Source organism: Charadrius vociferus, unplaced genomic scaffold (assembly GCF_000708025.1).
Source record: "Charadrius vociferus isolate BGI_N301 unplaced genomic scaffold, ASM70802v2 scaffold59, whole genome shotgun sequence".
NCBI lineage: Eukaryota > Metazoa > Chordata > Aves > Charadriiformes > Charadriidae > Charadrius > Charadrius vociferus.
Genome location: NW_009661371.1, coordinates 931,171 through 956,952, shown reverse-complemented (window position 1 = coordinate 956,952; position 25,782 = coordinate 931,171). Strand labels below are relative to the sequence as shown.

Here is a 25,782-nt window from a genome sequence, read left to right as displayed (position 1 = left end):
GATACCACAGCGGGAAAATCCAACAGTGCTGACATAGTAAAAAAAGTGGTAAGTTAGAACTGTTTCCCTGCATTAGAACTTTGTCTGCTCTGGTTAACAGATGTCTTGTGACTCTCAAGCATTTGTAAAGTAAGTTATTTGAAGGACCAAAGGATGAAAGGGACTACTCAAAAATATAAGGCTTTTTTATTCTAATTGCATCCTCTAATTTAATTAGGTAATTTAGACTGCTGTCAGTTCTGAAAAGCACTTTGTTGATTTCACTAAACTTTGATCACATCTATCTTCAATTTTCTGTATTTAGTAGCTGGAATCAGGATACTCTACAATTTAGTTTCAAAAGCACTGCAAAGTGGTTCGAAGTCCAATGAGATTTACATAGTGAATATCATCCTTTAGAAATGTATCTTTTTTACTTTCATACACACAGTACCTCTTTGTGTCTGTGCTAATTTTCAGGCAGAGGAAACTTTTCTGTAGATGAATGAAGCTTGCTTTCTTCAGCTCTCTTCTTCTAGAGTTTTTTCTACTGGTCCTGTCAGAGCCTGAGTAGAACCATCTATTTTGGAAAGTAAGGTTCTGCTCCTCACTCCTGAGCACATCGTAAGGGAAGACATAGCTGTGTATCCTATATACCCTTTGACACAGATTTACAAAATAAACTAGAAAATGACAGTAGAGTTTCCAAATATTGAGTGCTGTGATGGCAAGAATGGCAGGGAAACCACAGGCAGTAAAAAGATCAAATCAAATCAAATCAAATCAGAAGCCCTCACTGGATAGACAGCTTCCAGCAAATGCCTTTGTGGCTACCTCTGCTAATAGGATAAAGGGTTTTTTAAATGTCATGATTGAAGAGGCTATTCATAGAGGTCCCATATTTTCTGGATAATGCTGAAAAAATAATTTCCAATACAAGACATTAAATATAATTTTATACAGTGCAACCCCCAAATTTTTACAATGTCATCTAGGTTATTGTGGCAGGTGTGTGTAAGCTTCAGAGGATTTTTTTTAAGAAGAAGACTGCATCAACTCCACTGAAACATTTAAATCTTATCTTTGGAAAGATAAGAACTTCTGTGCTTCTAAAACTAGTATTGCTTGTTGGTGGAAGTGATTAACCAGCAACAGTAAAAAATGTTGACTGTAAGCAGCAGTTGGCACAGATTTCTTCCTCTTCATACAGAAGAGGAAAATTTCTGGTATGACGATAACATCCCCATCTGAAAGTGGCAGGTTGTTTTCTTTCTAATCAGGATCATTTAATCAGGAGCGTTCATTTGGGGACTTAATCAGGGGTCAAAATTATGTCACAAAATATATCTAGGTATATTTTGGGTGGGAAAAATCAAATAAATTGTTTACTGGTTCCAAGCACATGTATCCCTAATTAAGTAAACAAGACTGTTCAGACTTATTTAAAATTACTGGTTCAAAAAGGATACTTTTGAACCCAGATTCAGCACTCTGATTTACCACGCTGCTCCACCAGCAGCTGTGCTTGTTCAGCGGAGTTGGCAGTACTCTCTGGCACTGGGATGAAAATGAACAGCAGGAGGCAGAAAGGATGGTAACTTGTTAATCCATTACTGTGGTCCAAGCCCTTCAGACATGGCACATGTTTCCCTCTGCTGACTCTGCTACAGGGTAGTAATCTTTGGCAGGGTCAGGATGGGCAGCTGGGAGGAGTGACACCTTAATCTGCCAAAGCAAGATTCACCAGGGTTTATCGGTTAGATCTCTAGGAAACATACTTAGATACCTTCTTTAATGAGAGCTAATGTTATTTGCAAGAGATGCTGTCCTGTGTGAGTTGCATCAATGTCATGTTTTATGCTTTAAGCCTGTTCAAAGGGTTTCATCTGTCAAAGTTAAATCAAAATTGATAATGTCACTGTGGCAGTTGGAATCCTACAGGCAGTGAAATTGTAGATTTGTACTGCTCTCCTGAATTTGGTTCTTAAGCCCTGACTCCCATGTAGTAGAAAAAGAGGGCTGGGTCATATCTAATGCACATGTGATTCAGGTAGTCAGCCAGGTTATTTACCTCTCCTTCTATGTCCAACAAGACTTTAAAATGCTAGAACACACCATAATACTTATTACTTTATTCCCAGACTCCAGAAACTCTTGTTTTTTCCAATCGGTAGGATATAATATAAGAAATGCATCATTTAAACAAGGTAATTTTTGTTTCTTAGGCTTAAATAAATGGCTTTTTTTCTTTTGACTCTTTGTAGGAGTTGGATCGTTCAGAACAGGGTGGAGTGCCTCAGCTAGAACCTGTACTACCCCCAAGGTAAGTGCAACTCTTCAGTGACTCACTTAAAAGTGGTGCTTCTGAGTTAGTTTGCCTAGTTCAGTGTAGGCGCTACCAGCTCTAGTCCTAACTCAATAGGCTTGGGTAGGTAGTATGCTCACTAATAAATAGGCAGGACCAAGTTGCTAGCTGATAAATACTTGTTTGTACGTTATTGGTATGAGCGGGGAGATTATAGGAGGACAGCTGTTTGACTCTTCAGCTAATGTACAGTGGCTGCTGACAGTCATTCCTTTCTACATCTTTAACCTTTCCACCCGCAGCTGAACGTAGAACATCCCCTCCTGCATGTTGCTGACCTTTTGATCAACAGCACTTGCACTTGTGGCTGGGTTTGAGTGGTGAAGGAATGAAGGTGGCAGATGCTGCCACCCTGAAAAGAGCAGATGCTGGGCCAGCACCTTCCCAGAAGCACTGGCTAGTTTATACAGTTCATTTCAGACCTAAAATGCCTGTGAAGGTGCAGAATCAATGATAACCTTTTTTTTTTTTTATTCTTTTGAAGCAACAAGAAGGAAGGTCTGCAGAGGCAAAAGTAGCTGGACCAGTCTTAAATTCAGGTCCACTAAATGCCAGAGACAAACTGGAGGGAGATAAGGCATTGTCTAGCTAGCCTACTGTGGCTGTCTCGGTATCTGTTCTCTAAATCTATGGGGTTAAACACAAGAATTTGCTCTGTTGTTCAGGACAAGAGAATCTTTCAGTTATTAAACTTAGTCTACCGATAATAATATTTATTAACAGGAAAGAATGTGGTTGTACCCACAAGGAAACACCTCATTATTGCCCCTTAGGGGCTTGTTACCTTCCCCCGTTCTGTTTAGCATAACAGCATTCCTAATTCTCCCAAGGGTCTCTGGAACTGCAGTAAACACTTTGTCCTTTCACTCTTCTGTTCAAATGGATATTTTTTTTTTTTTAAGTAAGCAGTAATAATTCTCTTACTTGCTTGTTAGGGTTTTCTTGTTTACTTGAGTTGCCTTACAAACGTATGGATTGGTTTGTTTCCAGATTTAATGCAGTCTTACCCCTTTTGTCAGTATTAAAATGCTTAGTTTAGGATGAGGTGAAGAAAGGGGGAGAGGTGTAAGTTGAACAAAAGTGGAATTTTTTTTTTTGAGATTTAAAAAATAATCTATACTTAAATAGTAACAGAGGACTTAGCAGCAGCATTAGTAGAGCACTACTATCTTCTCAAGTGGTGGACAACACTCACAAAATATGTCAGGATACTCCAAAGATCCACTAATGCACGTTTGTTGTGGTTGAAAATTTTTAAAGACCCTTGAGGAATTCATGCAAGCAAATAATTATGCTGAATTACACTACATGAAAAAAAGAGAGACAATTGTAGCATAAAATTGCAGTAACTGGCCGGAGATTTCTGAACAACAGTCAAACAATATTCTATTTTTGGAATAGTGGTAGTACCAGGGTTCTTAATAACAGGAAGCCAAAGTTTTATGTAGATAAAGTTTGTTTATAACAGAGGTGATTTTTAATTAGCAAATTGTTGATTTGGCCACACTCTTTGATTCTAAAAATCATGGCTTGTGTGTACTGTATAGGCAGATTTTTTTATCAATGCTTTACTAAGCATTTTTTAGATTTTTTAATTTTTTTTTTTTAAATTACCACTGTCACTTACTAGTCTCTGATTTTGGTTTCTAAACTATCGGTACACTAATGAGAGTGTGGTACTTCCAGCATTGCCAGAAAACTTGAGTATTTTCACCAGTGTTTTCTTTCTGCAGTAGACATCTGCTGCATAAAAATGGTAAATTCTTCTATTGTGCAAAGTGGGGTCATATGTCATGAGTTTCAGCAGATGTCCAAAAATCACTTCAGGTAAATGATGTCCCAGGGAATGCGCTAGGCTGATCCCTGAAGACTAGCTAGATCAGCAGAGCTTCTCAGGGCTGTCACTAAAGCTCTCCACTGGAAGAACTTTGTCCTGAGGCAGCTTCAGACAAAGCTCTTTCTAAAGGTGGATTGCTGAAAGAAATCCTGCTTATGTAGCGGGCCCCTGAGAAACCTGGCAGGCTGTTCATAAGCGAAAGTGGTGAGCAGACTTGGAAATATAAGCCAAAGGATCTGTCTAAGGACTTGATCATCCAGTCCCAGTACCTGAAGAGTTCATGTATTCCCAGAGAGCTTCAGACACTACACACTCTACAGCCCAGGTCATCATGAGTCAAGTTTCCGTATTGCATACCCTATAGCTAGGGCTGTGGAGCAGGACGAGGCAACGGGCTTATTAATATGCACATTTCTCTGATGGTTTGCCACATTTTTAGGCCTGTGGATGGAAAAATTGTACCTGCTCGACCTCCCCCACCTAAAGGTGTTCCTGGAAGGCCACCTCCACCAAAACTCTCTGCAACCAAGACCTCGTCCCAGAAGGATGCTCTTTCGCGATCTACTTCTAACATCGCTCCCGATAAAAAAACCAGCAAGTTCAGATTGGGACCCAAGAGAGCAAAAAGTCAAGTCTTTAAAAATCCAGATCCAGCATTACCTCCTAGACCTAAACCAGGTCATCCTCTCTACAATAAATACATGGTGAGGATTGAGAGAGAATATCTGAGACTGTTCTTTATAAACCAGTGCTGTTAAATTGGTAGTCAAAAAGGTAGTAAGGTGGGTTACTATGATGTGGCTTTCAAGGTGCATTTATCAGCATAATCTTCCTTAGAAAATACTGATAGATAAATAGTGATAAGTACTGTAAGGTAATCCTGGAGAAAGTAATATATGCATGCAAAGTACAGATGTGTGTGTATTTTTGTGTATCTATGTAATTTATATATCTTTAATGCATAACTTTGGGGTTTGGGGTGTTCATTTTACAGTCACCAGTTCTGAATTCTATTACAGCATGTAAAATGATGCTAAATAATTGCATTTCTACATTGTTTTTCCTTGTATACATCAAAATGCTTAAAAAATTGGAGGGCATTAGAACTTAAAAAGTAGTTTTCCTTGCTTAATCAAGCCTACAAAGTGTGAGGAATGTAAAATCATTTATCTTACATTTTCATCCTACTGATGCCATCTCTTTTTGTTATAAAAATATTTCCTTTTGGTATTGCATGTGTTGTTAGGGAATATTAAATATTCCCTATTTCATCGTTAACATAATCAACATTACAGATAAAAAGGAGAGTGTGTTTCTCCAGATACTTGAACTGGTCAGTGATCAGAGCTGGTGACTGCTTGAACCAGAGTTATCAAAAAAAGCACCCACACAACCGTACCATGAACAACATCAACATTCAGCATGAAATGGAACCTTTCTGTTGCCTTCGCTTTGATCTTCACTGCTGCATTTAGCTCCTTGGTGAAGCAGAGGAGCAAGAAAGAGAGAGAAAGATGTATCTAAGTTGATAGTAGGAGCAGCTTTGAGATAAGGGAAGGATGTTGCTTCCTCTCTGGTGTAGCCACACTTCTTTACATAAGAAACCTGTGACATGTTTTGTGGATGAGGTTTTTTTTCAGTAGGAGATCACTAGTAATTCTCTGCCCTCAAGTGTTACCGTCAATGAAATTTTCCTGCCAGGTTGTTTTTCCAGTGCCCCACATGACAAATCAATTCATTTCTGTGTCAGTGCATTGCTGAATATCATGCACTATATGGTATGATACCGGTTAGGTGGCTAAGACACTTTTAAAGCAGATGACAACACCTGTGTTTCTTGAAGTGGCAGTTCCTATCACCAGCAGTCCTGTTCTGAATGCCTCCCGAAGGAGCTTGTCCTCTTCCACTGCACTCCTAAATTAGTTACCTGTAGTAGGTGATTTGAATATTTCCATTGTCTGACCATTTTCACTTGCAGTGAAAATTTCGGGTGCTTAGAAGTGAAACAAACTCTTCCATTCCTGTTTCTATTCAAGCTACCTGTGCCTCATGGAGTTGCCAAGGAAAATTGTCTTCCCAGGAACCCTGAAGAACTGTCCTCTAAGGTAAGGCATTTTTTTCTGCTGGTAAATATTTAATGAGCGAGACTCCTGTTGCATTAAAGTATCAAGTGCATTAGGCTTACACTGAGGTTACACTGAGAAATGTAATAGTGGTTTATTAAATCCTTGTGTTTCTTTAATAAAAACAAAACATCCACCAAAACAAAACCCAATAATGGTGATTTGCCTTATAGCATGGCGACATTCTGCTTATGGAGCAGAGCAACAGTAATTACTTGGAGTGCCAGAAGGGAGAGGAAACTGGTAAAGTTCCTCTGTCTCATGAGAAGATAATCGCTCCCTTGGCTGAGTATCTGAAAAGTGGGCAAAAGATAAACGAGTAGTTTTATGAAATGCTGTACATGACAAATCAGTGAATTGGGTCTGACATATGGACTTCAAAGTATTCTCCTCTCTCTGCTTCTATAGAACATAACCTGGTTCTAGGGCATAACTGTATTAATATTAAATAGCTAGTATAAATTATAGCTCTGAGCAGCCTTTTTGATTGTTATCAGAAACCTACATGGCTGAAATAGATTTCTATCCAATTGGTTATTATCTGTTGTAATTCATATTATTCTGGCCTTATCTTTGTCCATGTTGGGCTTTTTTGGTTGGGCTTTTTGTATGCAATGAAATACTTTGAATGTAATTCACGCACAGTGATTGCCATCAGTACATTCTCAAAATTCCTAGTGGGTGGGATAGAGAAGAAAGCTTAGCATTTTGGATATAATTTCCCTTTATAAAGATCCCACAACAAAATTGTCATTTCCCCTCAGCGTTATTTTCCTGTAAGCAAAGGCCTCGTGGCTTGCTCGCCCCTCTGAAATGCTTGGCAGATGTGCTGCCCTTGCTGAGTGTGCTGGGGAGAGTTGGGCTGGGGTGTTCTCTCCCAACAAGGAAGGGTAACTGGCAGCTCGTAGTATCGAGCAACAGTGCAAAATTTGGCCACAACTCTTGCAATGAGGATTGCTATCAATGGTCCAGATTTCTGACCCACACAGATAGCTGAGGCTTTGTCTGTACTGGGAAAAGTTACATATCTTCACTTCCTTTTACTGGCTCAAAAGTGGATATTGGTGAAATGCATTCTGGTTTACACTGGCGAAAGGCATACAGAATTCAGACCCATAGCTGTGTGACCAATACTAACTGTTGCCCCCAAAGGTGATTCTCTGATAGCAGAACAACATCGTGTCCCAAGTCAGAAAACTACTTTCAGAGTACATAGCAGAGAATCTCTCTTAGTGTCTTCCATGATTTATAAACTACTTGGATTTATTTGTTGTTGTCAGGATTCAAACCGCCCTCCAAAAGTTCCTGACACAAGCACACCTCACGCTGTAGTCCTGCATGATTTTCCTGCAGGTAAGTAGCATGTGAATATTCTGGAAGCTTGTTTTACTCCAAGACTTTCAAATGGGAAGTTTCTTAGGAATTAGATCTTAAAAATTATGAGGAAGCACAGCCTGCAAGGTCTGCATGTAGAGTTGTTCAAATCCATGGGTTTAGCTATAGTTGTGCCAGTCTCTTAGTTAAAGCTAACTGGTTTATCAAGTATAATTAAGACTTTTTGAAAACTCATTCTTGTTTTGTCTATTAAGAAGCTTTTAGTTAGAGAAAATCAGTGAGTGTGACAACTACCATTAACTGAAATGATGCTGTCTTACAGAGCATGCTGATGACTTGAACCTTCATTCTGGAGACACCGTTTTTCTTTTGGAGAAAATCGATACTGAGTGGTACAGAGGAAAATGTGGGAATCGCACAGGGATATTTCCCGCCATCTTTGTTAAAGTAGTTGTATGTAGGCTTTGTATACATTGCTACATAAGATCCTATTGCATTGGTTTTCTGGTTCTGTTTTACTATAGCTCCTGCGTGTTTGACTCCATTCTGTATTTAGATAATCTTTTTTCCCTCTGGCAACACAGAAGACATAACTTGTTTGTATGGTATTACAAAGATGCTCGATTTGGCATGACCAATTTTTGTTATGGGGATTATTTTGCTGTTAATTTGAAGTCAAGTGAGAAAATCATGGCCCTTACCAGATTCTCTTTGTTCACCTGGGTAGTTTCTTAGGGTCTACAGAGCAGATAGTTTTTCTCAGCTGCATGTAAGAATCAACACTCAGTAAGATGATTTATTTTTGTGCCTCTCTCCCACCCACCAGCTTCTCTCATGTTCTCGTCCCTTGAACTGTGCTGGAATCAACACTTTTATAGCCCTGCAGTGACCTAGGTCAGAGCAGTAGTTGGACCCAACAAAACATGGTTTTTTTTCTTGCCAGAATATTTTTTTTTCCAGCTGGATCAATTCACCTAAGTGGTTTACTAAGTTGCTGCACAAATGGTTGTGTTGGCACAGTGCAAGGAGATTGTGTTGTTGCAAGTGAGCAGCTTAAAGCAATCCTGTTACTGAATGTGATACTCGACAGTAAAAGGCAGGCGAGAGACAGGTGCTGTTTTGGAGCCCAATAGCAATTAATTGAGTGCCTCATCTTTAAAAGAGATACAGTACGGTTCACTGCCTCAAAAGCTGGGTCAAATCTATTGCAAGCCTGGGTCTGAGATTGAAGTCCATTTTGTGGCAGTATAAATGGCTGTTGGGCTATCCGCACCAGCGATAAAGACACGGAGGAATGCTAAACTGCCACCAGGATGCAGTGAAGGTGTGTGACTGGGCATTGAAGACAGTAAGTCTGTGTTGAGCCGGGTCAGCTGGCAGAGATGAGCACTGCTGCTACGTGGACAATACCAAGTATTTGGTAATCATCAAAGTGTGTTACACAGGGTGTCTGTTTAGTTTGTAATAGCGTTATTGGAGAAAGGTTTTAAGATTTGAGAAGTGCTGAAGAATAAAAACTGGATTCGGGATTAGCAGTAATGGAACCATACTCAATTCTCTTTCATGAGAAAGATTTGTTAGCTAAATTGATTACCTGCTTCTACACAGACCAAAAATGTAATTTAAAAGTTCTTGTTACTACTGGTGGCTAATAGAGAAAAGATTTTATGTTAAAGCTGTGGAATGAATATTTGGGGTCAAATTCAGCATTGATACAGACAGATATAACTTCATAAGAGCTAGGGAAGATGCGTTTCAAATTTTAGTTGTAAAAGTTGGTGACCCTTGTGAGTGGAAAAATCTTTTGTGTCAGCAAAATTTAAAAAAAAAAAAAAAAAAAAGGAAAAGAGTGCAGTAGATGAGGCTGATTTTCTGAGTGAATTCTCCTGTTCATTCATGTCAGTTTTGATCTTGATACAGGGTCTCTATACAATATGCTATAGTGCGTTTTACAATATTGAACTAGGTAGTAGTAGCTTGATATCTGGACACTTAACAATACTAGATGGATATTACTTCCCATAGAACCTTCAGAACACCACAGATACCAGCTCCTCCAGCAACAGCACTGCAAAGATTAGTTGTCCTAAAAGGCAGCATGATTTCCTTCAGTCCTTCACATAAGCTAATAAAACATTCTTGTTGATTTTTATGGGAACTGGCTCATGCAATAGTGAGCTGTAACCCAAAGCTCCTCACCACGGTCTCTAGGCTTGTAGTCTTATACAGATCATCCTTCACGTCACACAAAAAATACAATTGAAATCCTTTTATGATAAAGGACTTGAATGCTGTCTGTTTGATATATCCGTGTATTGATTTTCTAAATTGTACTTCTCCAGTTCCAGTGAGATTTGTGAGATGTGTTTTTGTTTGGGGGACAGCTGGCTACCAAAGCCCAGAAAGGATATGTGTAAACTATAATTTTGTCTATTGTGATATATTGTGCTAGTAAATAATAGAGAGCAATTACCAATTGAAAGCTGGGAGCTAAATGCAACAACATGTGGTAGCATCCGGTCCCATATTCTGTCAATCACTCATGGTAGAAGTAGAAACGGTAAACCATCTTCATAAAAGAAAACATTAAATAGTGCTCCTTGTTTGCCTGAAATAGAAAAATGAGAAATCAGGCATACATCTGCGTTAATATAGACATATATCATAGCATGCCAGTGACTATAGAGCATCACATGGAGGTCATAACTGGAGTTGATGCTTACCTGAAAAATAGATGATTTTAACCAGTTCCAAGTTTATTGTAGTTATGTTGCCATGAGCCTGAAATTGCAGATTTAATTTATTTTGTTGTCTTATTAGATTGATGTTCCAGAAGAAGGCAACAAGAAAAAAATACCCTGTTCATCACAGTGTATCAGGTGAGTCAGATAAATCTTATTTTCTTTTTCATCTTGATTTACTAGGAAGTAAAAAGAAAGATAACTTTGAAGCAGGTGCTATCTGTGCTGAGGTTAGTATGGTTAACACTTTCTTCTCCAAAATACATTTTTAAAAATTAAGATCTCAAAACTGAAAGTTTATGATGTTTTAATAAGACTCATTCAGGTAAAAAAAAGCCTTAAAAACTCACTTCTTGGCTTCAAAAAAAGTGGTAGATTGCTTTCCTTCCTCTTAGAAGAGCATCTCCCATAATTTTTCACGAAAATTGGTTACAGAAACTGTGAACCAACCTGATTCACTTCAGCATCATTGCACTCTCCCCTCTTTGCTCCCGGCCTTGTTACTTTCTTTCAATATCCTCGTAAGATGTAACATGGTAGGGCTCCTACTTATTTGAAAGAACAAGATAAAATGGGAGAGAATGTACCTGTACTTTAAGTAGAGAAATCTCTCAAACCTTAAAGTGTGTAACTACACAGGTGAATCTAAAGTTCCCCAGATCAAATTATCAAATGTGCTTCAAGCACTTTCATTTCTGATTTGCAAACAACTTGTACTAAGCTTTGTGGGCAAGGAACAACTTTTCATACCATTTTTACTCAATGACGATTGATTGGATTTCATAGTCATTCATGGTAGTAATTAAAGCAAATTCAGGCAGAGGCAGAACTAGTATCAATGGGATCATTCAGTTTGTTCTTCAGACAGAGCTTGGCTTGTCTTAACCAAAACTTTATTTTTAAAAGTTGCTTCTGCAACTGAGAAAGAAACAGAAAGTGTTAGCTCTGTTCTGAAGCTTTTGCAAAGATATGAGTGGGGGACAAGGGTGGGAATCAAGCTTCTTACATTGGTTGTATGCTATGATGCTGTAGAAAGATTTAAAGTCTATTATCACTTTTTTTCTAGCATGGTATTTCTGATAAATCAAAAATTTTGTTACAGTAATTTCTTAAATGTATTTTAATAGTTTATTAAATTATTAAATCTATTTCAATGAGGAAAAAATGGGTTTTTTAGTATTATACCAAGTTATATAAAATTTGCATTGATGTTTCTTTCTGTGACAGATAATTTATTTCCTCACGCCTGGCATAGATTTTACAAAATAAAGTTTGTCAAAGTAAATAAAAACTAGCTTCCCCCTATGAAAGCTCCATGTATTTGGGACAAATACACAACACCCACCCTCCACCTGTGTTTGACTGCATCTAAATTGGATGCTAGCTCAAAAACCCATCAAACTCTTAACAAAAGTATATCCTGACACTTACTTGGATATGGGCAAAAATATAAAATGAGACAGGTAGCCCAGAAATAAAGTGGGTTTTTTTGTTGCTGTTGTTGTTTGGAAAAGAAACAGGGTCTTATGCTAAGTACTGTAACAGTCAGGAATTGGGATGCAGAAGTTGTGTCCAATTCCTCCAGACTCCATACTCATCCTCCTCAGAAAGCAGAGATAAGAATCGGGTCTAGACCCCAATTTTCTACCTGTTCTATTTTCAGTGTATTCTTTCACCATTTTAATTAACGATATAAATCCATATTTTGCACCATGCTGCCTTATTATTAAGTGGACAATAATAACAAATAAGCAAAGTAAGTTTCTCTTTTTCTTTTTTTGTTCAGAGGCCCAAGATGTGTAGCACGATTTGAATATATTGGCGATCAGAAAGATGAGCTCAGTTTTTCAGAAGGTGAAACTATTGTCCTTAAAGAATATGTAAATGAAGAGTGGGCCAAAGGAGAACTCAGAGGCACGTCTGGAATTTTCCCCTTGAACTTTGTGGAAATAATTGAAGATCTGCCTGGAACAGGTATGAATATGTTTGCAAAAATCTTCCACAACATGGTTTTGTACTACATGCATATAGGTAACATATAGGAGAAAAGTCTAAAAGGACAATGAATGTAGGAAGGAGGTAGAAAGGGAGAGAAGACAGATAAGAAAAATCAAAAGGAATAGTAGGACTTCTTAAGAAGTTATTCTTAATAATCACTTTGAATATCTAAAATCTCTATCATTAGTAATGTTCTGAATAGTCGTTGCGGGTCTTCTAAGTTGTCCTTCACTTATGTAGGTACAGGAGCAGCACTGCAGAACAAGGTGGAGGTTTCTTCTTCCCTTCCTCAGGTAATAAAATTGTATAGGTGAGCGGCGAAATTTACATAGCGGTTTCATAGATTTACATAGACTTTCTGTTATAACGTCAGATTAACTGCACAACTTTAAACCTGAATGTAACACAACTCCCGCAGCACACAGTGCTGCATGGGCACATCTTGAATTCTGACAGTTGGCCTAAACTGATTGAATTCATAGCTTCTGGCAAATTAACATAAGTAAATTTTTATCCTTTGTGCTTAAGCAAATTCTTGTTAGCTCTATTTTAAGTATTGCTGCAGTGGTCTAATTTTGAATTTATTAATCCTGTCCTCTGCCACCAATGATAAAAAGGAATGCGTCTGAGCCTAGATGAAATTCTGTGGTAATTGCTGGAATGCCATTCTAGTCTACATCTGCAGTGACACTATTGTATGAGAGAAAGTCAGGACACCCGTGCTCTGTACAGCTGCTTTCGCCAGTATCCATCAGCTTATGGGCTCCATTAACGCTTCTAAAATTAATGCATTTCTTCTGTTCACTTGAATAGAGCAACAGACACTCAGTAGAGTGGTGTGAAGCGCTTCATGATTTTACAGCAGAAACCAAAGACGACTTATCCTTTAAAAAGGGAGACTACATCCAAATACTGGAACAAGTAGATTTGGAGTGGTATAGAGGAAGACTGAATGAAAAGGAAGGGATTTTCCCAGCAGTTTTTGTTCAGACCTGCTCAGGTACAGTGTTCCTACTAGATGACAATTTATTGTTCCTTGGGTTGTGACAGTCATGACAGTTCTGGGAGAACCCAACTATTCCGTTGCATTAAGAAGCCACACACCACCACAGTCCTTAATATCCAAAAGCTAAACCAAGTGTTGAACCACCCTCTCTAATAGTGGCAATATAATGCTCTGGTCAGTAAGTAGTCTGGGAGGTGATACAGATTCTGGGTTGGTTTAGCTGCCTTTAGCAGGAATTCAGGGGCACAAAAGATTGGGGGTGAGGGGGGGTGTGTGTGGAGCTGGGTTCTCCCACAGCTGAAGAGAAAAACACTGCTGCACAGCTTAAGAGTTGGTAGAGCTGTAAATAACTACAACTGCTGTGTCTTGGCACAGAACTATTGTAATCCCTTTGCTGCAGCAAGGAATGAGCGCTGCTTGCTCTCCTCAAGCCTCTGTTTGGTCCCCAAATCAATGCAGTCAAAACCTTCACAGAGGACACAGAAAATCACATTTTTTTCCCATAGTTTTTGCAAGTAAAGCCATGAGTGAAAGTTGACAGGAAATAAATTCCACCTAACTGGCAAATAGCACACACCGAGTGCCGCTTCATCTTCAAGTGCAAAGAGGAAAAAGACAGCTTTTATTAGATATCACCATTGGAAAGTTCAAGTAAGTGAACTTTAAATTTAGTCCTCTTAGAAGCAGAACCATGAGAATGTGTTAGTACTGTAAAATGAACTGGTGTCAGTAGAGATTTTTATTCCAGTAGGAAAGTGAATTTGCTAAGTAGCAGTAGTAATAACAACTGGACACCCTGTAGCACACTAGTGGGGAGAAAACACAGGAATGACAGGAGACTTCTCCAGAAATACATTTATTTCACTCTAATCCAAATAACCTGTCTTGTCCATGTTCTGCAGCCAGGGCAGAGCTGTCACAGTCCGTAGGAGGGAAGAAAGGAAAAGCCAAAGCTCTCTATGATTTTAATGGAGAAAATGAAGATGAGCTTTCCTTCAAAGTAAGTACCACTTTCACCCCAATTTTCCAAAAGGTCTTGCACTCTAAAGAATGCTAAAAAATAGGATTTATCCACTGTGAAAATAGGCCTGGAACAAGAAAGAGCAAAGCACAGAGAATAGGCATAGATATTAACAGATTTGATAAATGGTCTTTCTAAAAAGATTTTTGCCCTTACTACTTCTCTTTCTTATTGGTGAAATCATCACTGTAGACACTGAAAAGAGTTCAGGAGTTACAGAATTCCTCTGACTTCCCTGATCCAGTAAACATGACAAGACAAACAAACCTTATTTTGCAGTACATTCAGTTCTTGATCAGTTGATACAGTCAAGGGACCCTCTTTTTTTAACTAGAAAGACAGCACTGAGAAGGATAATAGTACGAGTGCCAGTGCTACAGCAGTGCTGCCTCTGAGGGACACCTAGTGCAGCAAAAGCTAAAAGTTTAGCAGCACAATACATAGTTACCATGGGAGCAAGGGGAGAGATTAAATACTTGCTGGATGTCCAGATAATATTAAGCAGCATTAACAAAAAACAGCTTGTCCTTGTAGATTCAAAGTCATGATTTAGCTAACTGTGTCCTCAAAAGCAAGTTTCCGAGAAACTGCAGACTTTCACAGCAGGCCCCAAATTGTGTTTATCAGCTAGAACACACTATTTTCTCTTCTAAAACTAGCAAAGTAATTAGTTTCAGCATTAGTAGCTTGCAATGCTGCAAGGATAGAGGATTCTTTAAACCCGAAAAGGGGAACAGAGGTACCGGAAGAGAGGCCAGGGCCGTGACAGTACTTCAGCTGAGGGGTGTGGCATGGGACAATGAAAACGGGAACAAGGATCGAACACAGGAGCTGCAGTTTATTTTGAACAGCCACACTGAGCTACTTAAATGATTGCTTTCCTTCTTGGGAAAGGAAAGTTTCTAAAGGAAAGAGGAAAGTTTCCAGGTGCTGGAGGGGAAGGTAGCAGCTTTGAAGTGTTTTAAGAAAAGAAACCCTGATGACAGAGCAGGGAAACACACAAATAACAAGGCAGGGGGGTTGTGAGCCAGCTCTCTAATGGACCTACCTACCTGGAGAGCTTAAGCAACACTGGAAGTTACCCAGCAGTGCTATTTTTTTTCCTTCCGGAAGGCAATGTTTTTTCAGCATAGATAAGAATTTACCCTAAAAGAAGCTTCAGCTGGTTTTGGCAAACGACCTCAAAGAAATGCAACCAACAGAAGAGACTGGCCATATCCTGCTTCTCTTCTATTTGATTGATAATAATTGGTTCTGAATAACATCGGCTATGCATGCATTAACATTGCACAGTAAGCTGTCATGGCTCACGTTACTCCTTCTCTTACAGGCAGGTGATACAATAACGGAGCTGGAATCTGTAGACGAGGACTGGATGTGTGGAGAGATACAAGGGAAGTCTGGGATATTTCCCAAGAACTTTGTTCAGATTTTAAAGACACCATGAAGTGTTGCCTCTCTTTGTACTCCCTACATTTTTTTCCTACACGTGGGAGAGAATGTTTTCTATCCTAAAGGCACAGCAAAGACATCAACGTGTTATGACTATCAATGTTTTGCACTACTTTTTCTAGACAGTCATACTAGTGTCTTGAAGTCAAATAAGAAAATTTGAGTCTTTCGTGACAGTGTATGTAGTCATGCTTTATGAATGCTCCGAGAGCAAATACAAGCAGGACTTTTAGCTGTTTCCAACAAGGGAAATACTGTGGTGCAACAGCATTTTAACTTAAATAGCATTCTAGTATGTTTACTATCTGGTATTACATTTATCATGCACAAAGTCTGCATAAAGTAAGCTGCTTTGGGCTTCTTTGAAAACTTTTTTAAATCCAAATTTTAAAAATTGTTTTTAAGCTATAATTACAGCACTCAGTATGTAGATCAAGTTTGATAATCAGGTTTCATTAGTGCTTGACTTCCACGTTACCAGTAGAATCCACTTGTTTTATGACTTAGAGGATAAGGAAGATAACTGATATTTCATAGTAGAAAAATATCAAATCTAGTACTGGTAAGAGGGAAAACTCAGAAGCAAATCCTTGTGTAGTATTCTTCTATTCTTCGCCCAAGCTGCTCATACAGGAAGATCACAAAAGTATTTTGCCTCTTAACGAATAATGTTCAAACTGGCATGAATCATCTTAGACCTTCCTCCCTTCCCCCCAAATCCTTTCCAGATACAGGTTTCGATTTTTCTACTGTTGTTTGAGCACTGTCATACCCTTCTTTCCCAGCTGAAGTCAGTCATGACAGACAGCATTTACTGAGCTTTCTCAGATCCCCTCTGTGCAGTAGCTGCACTATTCCAACTATTTGCCCCTCCACCCCCTTCATGTAAGTGGAAAGCCAGTCTTCACTCAGTCCGCATTTCATTTGTCACTCAAGCACTGGAACATACTTCAGTAACACCATTCCTAGCCTTAACATGAAGGGTATTATACAGCCTTGGTTTTAGCTTTCAGCAGACATGGGATTAGTTTTCAGTTTGTTACCACATACCAACTATACTGAGCATCATTATAAATGGTCTGTCGAGGCCTTAAGGAAAACACGACTGGCAGGAGGTTACTGCAAGAAGCTGTAACAAAGGCATGTAGTAAAAAGCAGCAGTACGACTTGGACAACAAACTAAGGCAGACATGATTGAGGTAGCTTCACATTATAGGAAATTCTGGTGGTAAATTCCTTTTTGCAACACTTAGCTTCTGACAAAATAATTAAATGCATCTTGATTAACTGGTAACTTTATCAGACTGGAATAGAAAAAAAATTATGCTGCATTTGGCACTTTCATTGCTGACAGTGTTCCATCACTTTTGTACTATATAACAGAAAGAAACCAGTAAGCTGTTGGCGTGAGTCATTACTTCAGAGAGAAGCCGGTCACTAGGTATCAAGATACCCTTACAAGATTTTTCTTTGTGGGTCTGGAAGTTCAGGTTGCAAAAGGGCCAACCGTTGAGTGGTGGGTGGAGACTGGAAACTAGAATCATCATGATTGACCTTGAGATAGTTTTGATTTAGGTCATGTGCCTGCCTACAACTTTATCGATAGGAGGTCCAAGTATTACAGCAACAAATCATTGAATCGTCAAAGTTGGAGGGGACCTTAAAAATCATCTAGTTCAACCCCCCTGCCGTGGGCAGGGACACCTCCCACTAGACCAGGTTGCTCAAAGCCCCATCCAGCCTGGCCTTGAACACCTCCAGGGATGGGGCAGCCACAGCTTCTCTGGACAACCTGTTCCAGTGCCTCACCACCCTCACAGTAAAGAATTTCTTCCTAATAGCTAATATTATATTAATATCTAGTATCGATCCAAAAAGATCAGGGTGCATCTAAGCAAACTGGTGAGGGTGGCCCTCCCTGCCGCACGCCCCAGGCTTTAATCCCCATCGCAGCAGCCAGAAACAAGCGCACAGCCAAAACTGAACTGAAGGACCGCCCTGCAGCAGGGATGGGGCATCCAGTCGCAGTAGCAGACTGGAGCTCACCTGAAGTGAGTTGGAGGAACACACAGCACAGATGTGAGGTCCTAAGCACCGTTTTGTTCTGCAGAGTCATTGTTATGCCACAGTAGTTGTAGATATAGACACAGGCTTTAGCCCTCCGTTTTTTTTCTCAAGAAGCTTCATGAACATGAAGTGCTGTATATTTAAACTGCACCAATACCATTCACACAACGGGGGGATGAAGATCACACAAAGTTTTAATGAGCAGAGAATTGGATTTCTACTTCCATGAAGGGGATTAACATTATAAAAACAATTATAAATTATGTGCTATTCTAGAAATAGCACAATTTATACAGCTATTATTCAGTTTTACCGTCCCCAACAAGCCTATCCAGAACTCCTATGGGATCAAACTGTAACCTAAGTCCACCTCCGAGGACAACAACCCTTCCCACTGTCCAAACTTTCCTACCAGGAGATGCCAAAGGTTCTTGTTTATTCCAATAAAACAGCTATCTCCTTCTAGAGCAATCCAAGGAAACAAATACATAGATATATAGCTTTCCTGACTCCTGCAAGCCCCCACTCAAGACTCTTCAACCATAAGCTTTCAGTGGACCACCCTATTAAAACGGGCTTCTTCCACCACGACCTGTGCCAGCACAACTCCCGAACCCCCAGTGCGCACAGCAGGCGGAGAACAGCAGGACTGAGCAAAGCCCACTCCAACAAAGAGACTACCCAGGTCCTGCGAAGGCATACCGCATCCTCGTCATGGTGGATGAGGCTTAAGTGTATGATGTTTACTGTCTGTTTGTCCATCAGTTTTCTAAGATTTTGATACAAGTCTCAAAAGTAGAACTGAATTTTTTATATTTTCTTCCCTGATTTCCTCTTCCCCGTTTTTATAACTGTGTATTGACCAGTTGTTTTTGTAACTTCCACTGAATGTTTGAAGTCAGTGCCTGTCAGTAGGTAAGACCACTCTGCTTTCTTTTAATCATCTCCTCCCTATTATGCAGGGCAGGAAGAGCAGCAAAGCCTTATATTCAGAGCAAGGAGTACCATCTAAAGGCTGTTTGCATTACTGCAGGCAGCTAGACCTGCGTATTTATTAAAACTGAAACAAGCGAGATGCTTGGCTTTTACAGGAAGGGATTTTCTTGATGCCTAGTATCGCCATGAAACTGCATACAGATCATAACATAAAATTCCTAAGGTGTATAATACATAATCTGCAAAAAAAACCCGATAATGAGGTGGAATAAAAATCCTAACTGCAATATAGTAGCAAATTTCAGCTGTAACCTTGAAATTCAGCTATACCCCCATACATTAGTGTGATAATAAAAGCCTCATTTATCAGAACATTTTGTTTGACCTACCCTCTGGAAATATCTTCAGGAAGACATCTTTGTTCTGTGTACAATTAACAGTGTCCTAAATAAATCTTTGTTAAGTCCAGTAAGTCTGTTATGGTACCTCTGTAAATTAAGAATGTATTTAACCAATAAAATTTTTATAATTAAGTCACGATGGCATTTTTATTGTCATGCTATGGAGAGCTGAGCTTTCACTTAACATGACAGTTTTATAGATCTCATTCTGCTTATATAAGGGAAAAAAACCAACAACAAAACCACCCCCAAACCAATACAGTAATATCGCATCCCTTTACAAGTAATCCAAACACCTCAGAGAATCCTGATGGCTTTAACACAGTTTATTCCAGCCTTCGGGCTGGGGCAGGTTTCACACTTACCACCTGCAGAATCTATGATATTTGCTGACTGCAGCAAGGAGCTGTTGTCCCAGGGTATCACCCAAGACAGTGATGCTCTGCTCTTGCCGTGGCGAGATTACTTGTGACAAAGACATGGGCTGAGCCCGAGCTGATTAGCGGTTCCACGCTCTGCTGATTGCTGCTATTCACACATCATCTTTCAGCTGATGTTTGTACAGAGAATACAGAGGATGCACAAAATTTTCCTTCCTGCTCACTTTTCCCCCCCATCTGAAATGATTTTATAAAGCCATACATTTACCCAGAGCCCCTACGTGGTAATGCCAGCAGTCTGCTGTTCTAAAACAGAAATGAAAAAAACCCAACCTGAAAAAAGCAAGTTTTTGTTCCAAATCCTCTTGGACCAGCCTTTTTGCAACTTATACTCCTCAGACGTACAGCTGAAGGAAAAAGTGACATTATAAAAGACACACAAGTTTTCAGAAACACGGTCAGAAACGACACCTTAGTATTTCTAACTCTCCTAGTCTGCAGAGTACAGGCCAGTTGCAGTCCCTTCGGATTTGTTTCACGCAATTATTGCTAAGCAGAGAAAATATTGCCAACACACATCCATTACTAGAAAGCTCTGGCAGTTCTTCCTCTAATGCAGGGCTTAACTATATGCATATATATATGCATGTGTACACACCTACATTAAACCTTACTGCAGTAGGTGCAACGATTTTCAACCTCACCACACTTACCAAAATCATGGTTTGTTTTTTTTTAACTCCAGTGAAAATTTCTGATTTTTCTTAGAGAAGTGAAGGGGCATTTGTTACCATTTATGGCTTCAAAAATACGACTGTCTATAACACCTGCCTCAACAGCACAGATGAGAAGAGCAAAGCAGATTAAAAGCAGCACTCTTCCTCTCTCCTGTTTCAGCATCATGAGAGTGAAAAAAACTCCGCTGGAAAAAGCAGAAGTAGGCCTACATTTACAATCCAATATAGTTATCTGAATATTAAGTCACAGGCTATTCTAAATATCATCATTAAACTAGTAACTTGATGTTACAACATGAGATCACATCACCTGCAGTCTTCCAAATAAAGGCTTAGAGATCAGCCTCTTCATTTTGCATACTAAGTGCTCCAAAGCAGAATTCTCAACTAGGAAAAGGTAAAAAATCCCTGCCGTTGAAGAGCACCGCCCTCATGCGTAGCCTCCCTCTGCTTTTCCCCCCAGTATCTTTGTTGCAGCAGTACCATTTCCTTACTTTCCTCCTTTCCTTGTTCTAAGCTCTTTCACAGCTGACTGCAAGAGCCACCACTCTCTCTGTGCCCTCCCCAAAGAGACCAGCACCGTTGTGTTCTCCGGTCGTCAATCACAAACTTGCCAACATTTTAATAGCACAAACTTTAGGTTTGTTGCCCGGCTCTAAACAAAACATGCTGCTAGTGCAAAACACTCCTCATATTAGCCAGAAAAACAAACTCTCTACATTTTCTCAGCTGGCACGAGCCAAACAAGCAAAAACATATGTTCTGTCAAGATAATGGAAAAAGCACTTTTAAGTAATTTGCTGGGTACTTTTAAGTGCTTTATTTTCAGAATATAGACTCTTGCCCTTTTATGGTAGAATTTTTTTCCCCTGAAGTTCCACTGGTTTTTCACCTGGGATTACAGTTACTCCTCAGTTCTGATAGAGGTTATAAAACTACACACAACCCTACTCTTGAGCATATTCTGCACTTCTACACTGCTCAAAACTAACACTGCTTCCATAATCAAAATTACAACTTAAAGATCTTTTAATACCTTTTGGGTATCAGAGACCAAATCTATCCCATGAAGTGGTATCAAATAAATTACCACCAAGAAGCCTAAACATACACATATGTAATTCTCAAGTAAGTAGTCTGATAAATCCCCAAGACTTCCTCATAATAAAAAGTTCTGAAGTACTGATTCCCTGCGTGGCACCCCATTTGCCTTGTACAATGCTCCTCTTTGGGGCACCTTTCACCGACTTAACAGAAGCTACAACTTCTGCACACAGCCACATCATCATTTCTTTCGTGAGGACAAAAATTACTGGGAAAAACCAACATACAGAACCCTTGGTATTGTACTTTCCAGCTTTCAAAAAGGACAACCCACCTTGTTCCACCCATCTCGCAACAGCAATCGTGAAAAACAGATCTCCAAAACAATTTTTTCTTTTCTTTTTTTTTTAAACCAAGACAATAGGTTTACCTTATTAAAAACCCATCCACATATCCAGTACCGATATTGTCCAGTAGCAATACAGGCAACCAAATTGTTCTGTATATTAAAACTTTTATTTTCAATCAATTTTTAGTTTCAGACAGACTCTTGCACGGGCGGCTCGTATCCATCAGCACGCTCTACTTTGGTGCCTGCCTCATCCCCAGAAGGTTTTCCAGCACCACCACCTTCACCATGCAGTTCCATCAGCTTGCCCACTAAAAAGAAGCATTATAAATAGTGAGAGATGCACTTACTTAAAGCAGTTTTACACTATTGAATTGTTCATCATATACAAAGTAAACCACCAGAACATCTAATGTAGGTATGATCACGTCCATTCCAGAAAGCTCATGCAAGGAGATGCTCCTGCGTTAACTGACAGTCAGACAAAAACAAGCAGTGAAATAAGTCCGACATAATGAAACTGCAAATTAAAGCTTTTTTAAAAGAGGTTAAGTCAAGAACCTAGTACTGAATTATATGGGAACGTCAGAAAATGGGAAAATGGAATCATTTCGTGTCATCTGGGACCGAAACATTTTGTCATCATTCATTCCCAAGCTGAAGCCTTTAAACATTCGGCGGCAGTTTTAGGCAAGAATTCAAAAACACACCAAACCAAACGATCACTGCTCTGCTTTTGAGCTTGAAAGCCAAGTGTCAGACTAGAAGGAGAAGCCTTTCTCCTACTACAGCTACTTAAGCTTATGATGCTGTTTTAACATCTTTATCCACAACCAAATGCATTTTAAAGTACCAGCTTCCCACATCCTCCTCTAAGAACACTAAATGTGTGCAGTAATTGACTTACATTCAAACTTGGGCTTCTTCAGCATCTTAACCTTGCGGACATAGACATCGTGAAGAGGGTAAATGGACTGACACGCCTTCTCTATGTCTTTGCCAATGCTGTCTGGGATCCTAAGAAGTCAAGAGGACAGATCAGTACCTGAATGTTAAAAACTGTGCCTGCTTCTTCATCAGCAACATGCGCTTAAAGTAATTCTTAAGAATACATAATTTTCTACAGAAGTTTGCATTATCAATACTACCTTCACTCTTACAATTTTCAAGTACATTTAGATTGTAAGACATAATTTCCTTGCAACATTAGGGCTATAGTGCAAGCGTGCTCATTTTGAGAGCAAATTTGCTATCGAACACCATACTTCTGAAAACTTCATTCTGTCAGAATAACCCAGAACAATCGCAGCCACATCTGATCACAATTACAATTTTAGTCTGTAGAAAGAGGAATTAAAAAATCTCTGGCAAGCCTGACTTTACATTTATGCAAACATGATGGCTGACAGAAGTCAAATACGATGCAGAGACAAAGAGAGTATTCAAAGAAAATGGCACATTAGCTTTTCAACACAAAAGGCACCTTGCCTGGTCTCTGCCAAACAGTACGTGAAGCACCTGCATGCCCTAAGCACTCCGTGACAACTGACCAACAAACTATTTAAACTGTAGGGAAGAAAAAAGGAAACACAGCCAAAGCTTACAGCTTATTGACAACTTCTTTCAGGTCATTGGTTTGGACCTCTCGGGTCATGATTTCCATCATCTTCTTGCGAATCTGTCGAACCTGCTGATGCTGGGCATACGAGGTTTTGCGGATTTGGTTATTACGCTTCTTCGTAAAACCCACACAGAAGAGGCGCAGTAGGTAGCCATCAGTAGTTTTGACATCTACATGGGCTTCGATCATTGTCTAAAAAAGAAACAGTCATTTATCATCAATGTGACAAACAGGTTTCTCAGAGCCATGCACCTGAGATTCATTAATATCTGCTGATGCCACTTCAAGCACGGCTTTGCAATGCATCAGCGGTTACCTCCTTTCCTACAGGCACTAGCAACAACATAGACCTTGCTCTTTACCCACCTGCCATTTTTTGACCATGGAGCACATTTTATCCCGTGTGAGGTCCATTCCATGGAAGTTGGTCAGGCAATTTTTGCCCTGAACATCCTCAGTTATCAGTTTAAATTTACGGAAGGCAACCTCATCGTTCTGCAGATCAGCCAGACTCACTTCAAATACACGACCCTTCAGGCCATCAGAGGCAATTTCTGTATTATGGAACAAAACAAAACACCTTTTATTAACGTTAGAAAAGTATTATTCAAATCAGACACTGAATTTCCATTTGACATTTTCTAATTGTAGGTGATGCTATTAGCTTCACAGCTCTGAAGTTTATATGTATCTTGAACAAGATCAAATCAACTCATAGAACCAAATACCATATTTTCTTAAGTTTGTGAGGAATATTTTTAGGATAATTGTATCGGATACTGAACCCAAATACTAGTATATTGCAGATTCCAGCATGCAGTAGGTCGTTTGTTTTAAAGTGGAAGGGGTTACAAAGTATTTGGAAGTTATGAACAATAATGAAAAGATAAACATAAAAGCCACATGTACTCAGCAGAGATAAAGCAGCAACAAACACCTAAGTACCTTCATTTCACCTCTACCTCTAATAATTAACCATTTTAACACTGGCTGACTCATACTTGGTTTACAGTGGCCCCTACTTTACTTGTTTCACATGCCTACAGCTCAAAATAACGACCATCTTCGTAACTTTAAGTACAACCAGAATAGTGTAATGCAACTATTTAATGATTCTACACATCTAACCTTCCAAAAATACTGTTACCTCTATCTGCATCATCCTGTTTTTAATGGAGGTTTCCTTTTCCTAAGGTGTGCCAGATCATAGAAAAACCTTTACCATTCAGTCATACATCGACATATGTTCCCATTGTTAGCAATTCCAGCTTTCAACAGAGAGATCGCTTTACCTAAAAGCTTTGAATTTCAGTCTCTTCTAACACAATGGTTATTATGATCCTATTATGATCCTATTATGACCAAGGTCTCCTACAACACTGCCTCCATGTCTCCCTCTGCGACAATCAGAATTACTCCTTAATTCGTAACTTTCCTCAAGTTCGTGAGGTTACCACAACAGCAGTTCATTAGAAACTTCAGGCATGTCCTTCCGTATCATATCCATGGTTTGGTGCTCTTGTACAAACAAGCACCACACCGCATTAACTTCCCTGCAACTAAGCTCATTTATTTAAACAACTCTGTCAACTGAAGAAAACTCACTCAAATCAAGCAATTAAGTTAGAGGCACCTGTTTTTCAAAAAAAACCAACAAACTTCCAGGTTCATAACATTATGAGCAAAACCTATTTGTCAGCAGTTCTTTAATGGAGTCTCATTTGGAGCTACCACATGGAACAAATACATCATCCTCTACGGCATAAAACCCCACTACTCACTAGTTCCTTGAGTCCTGGTGACAAGTGTCTTCCCAATGTTTCGGATATTAAACATTGCTGGTGCTTTGACATCATACCAGTCCTTTTTGGAGAAAGGATCAACCCTTAATTTAAATAAAGCAGAGAAGATTTTTTACTGATTTTTCTCAGGTTATACTAGGCTGAAGTAAGACTCTCCTCCCCCCATATGCTTCGTGAAATGGAAATGCAAACGCCCACATTTCGTGCTTTCAAGTTGAACGTGGACAGGTTGGTGAGCATGTCAATGCAGGCAGTTAGCATCACCCACTCCAGGGAGGCAGGCATTCATTTCAATTTACTTCAGAGAGAGGAAAATCAACTTCAGAAACATCATAAAGCTAAGACGACAAAAAAATCCATACAGCGCTACAGTTCCAGCTACCTCTCGGGAGCGGTGCACTTTAAGCTCCCCATGAACACCCCACTTCATTTCTTGACTTTTGCTGCTATAACACACTTCAACAGCGAGCAAGCTACGCCCTCAGCCCACTGAGCCTTCTCCCTCCAGGACGGCAGCCGGCGCCGGGCGGAGGCCGCAGCCCTGTCCCTTCCCCGCCCTCCCGCCCGGCGCGGAGCGCTCCCCACGCT

General features: G+C 39.6%; 2 protein-coding genes across 2 annotated transcripts in view; one reads left to right on the top strand and one right to left on the bottom strand.

The window, feature by feature from the left end:
* The window catches only part of SH3D19 (SH3 domain containing 19), a 31,678-nt gene extending 15,826 nt beyond the window's left edge, over window positions 1-15,852 (top strand). The window contains exons 3-14 of the mRNA XM_009893762.1: window positions 11-48; window positions 2,244-2,302; window positions 4,621-4,885; window positions 6,218-6,286; window positions 7,585-7,657; window positions 7,962-8,092; window positions 10,460-10,518; window positions 12,167-12,354; window positions 12,619-12,671; window positions 13,192-13,378; window positions 14,287-14,384; window positions 15,736-15,852. Of these exons, the coding sequence (XP_009892064.1) occupies window positions 11-48; window positions 2,244-2,302; window positions 4,621-4,885; window positions 6,218-6,286; window positions 7,585-7,657; window positions 7,962-8,092; window positions 10,460-10,518; window positions 12,167-12,354; window positions 12,619-12,671; window positions 13,192-13,378; window positions 14,287-14,384; window positions 15,736-15,852 (1,337 nt within the window). The remainder of the gene's footprint in view (window positions 1-10; window positions 49-2,243; window positions 2,303-4,620; window positions 4,886-6,217; window positions 6,287-7,584; window positions 7,658-7,961; window positions 8,093-10,459; window positions 10,519-12,166; window positions 12,355-12,618; window positions 12,672-13,191; window positions 13,379-14,286; window positions 14,385-15,735) is intronic.
* Window positions 15,853-21,918: 6,066 nt separating this feature from the next.
* RPS3A (ribosomal protein S3A) lies at window positions 21,919-25,279 on the bottom strand (the record flags this gene model as incomplete). Its single annotated transcript, XM_009893761.1, has 5 exons — window positions 21,919-22,082; window positions 22,679-22,788; window positions 23,376-23,584; window positions 23,759-23,946; window positions 25,174-25,279. Coding segments are annotated over 5 exons (735 nt in total), but the record flags the coding sequence as incomplete, so codon positions are not given.
* Window positions 25,280-25,782: the final 503 nt, after the last annotated feature.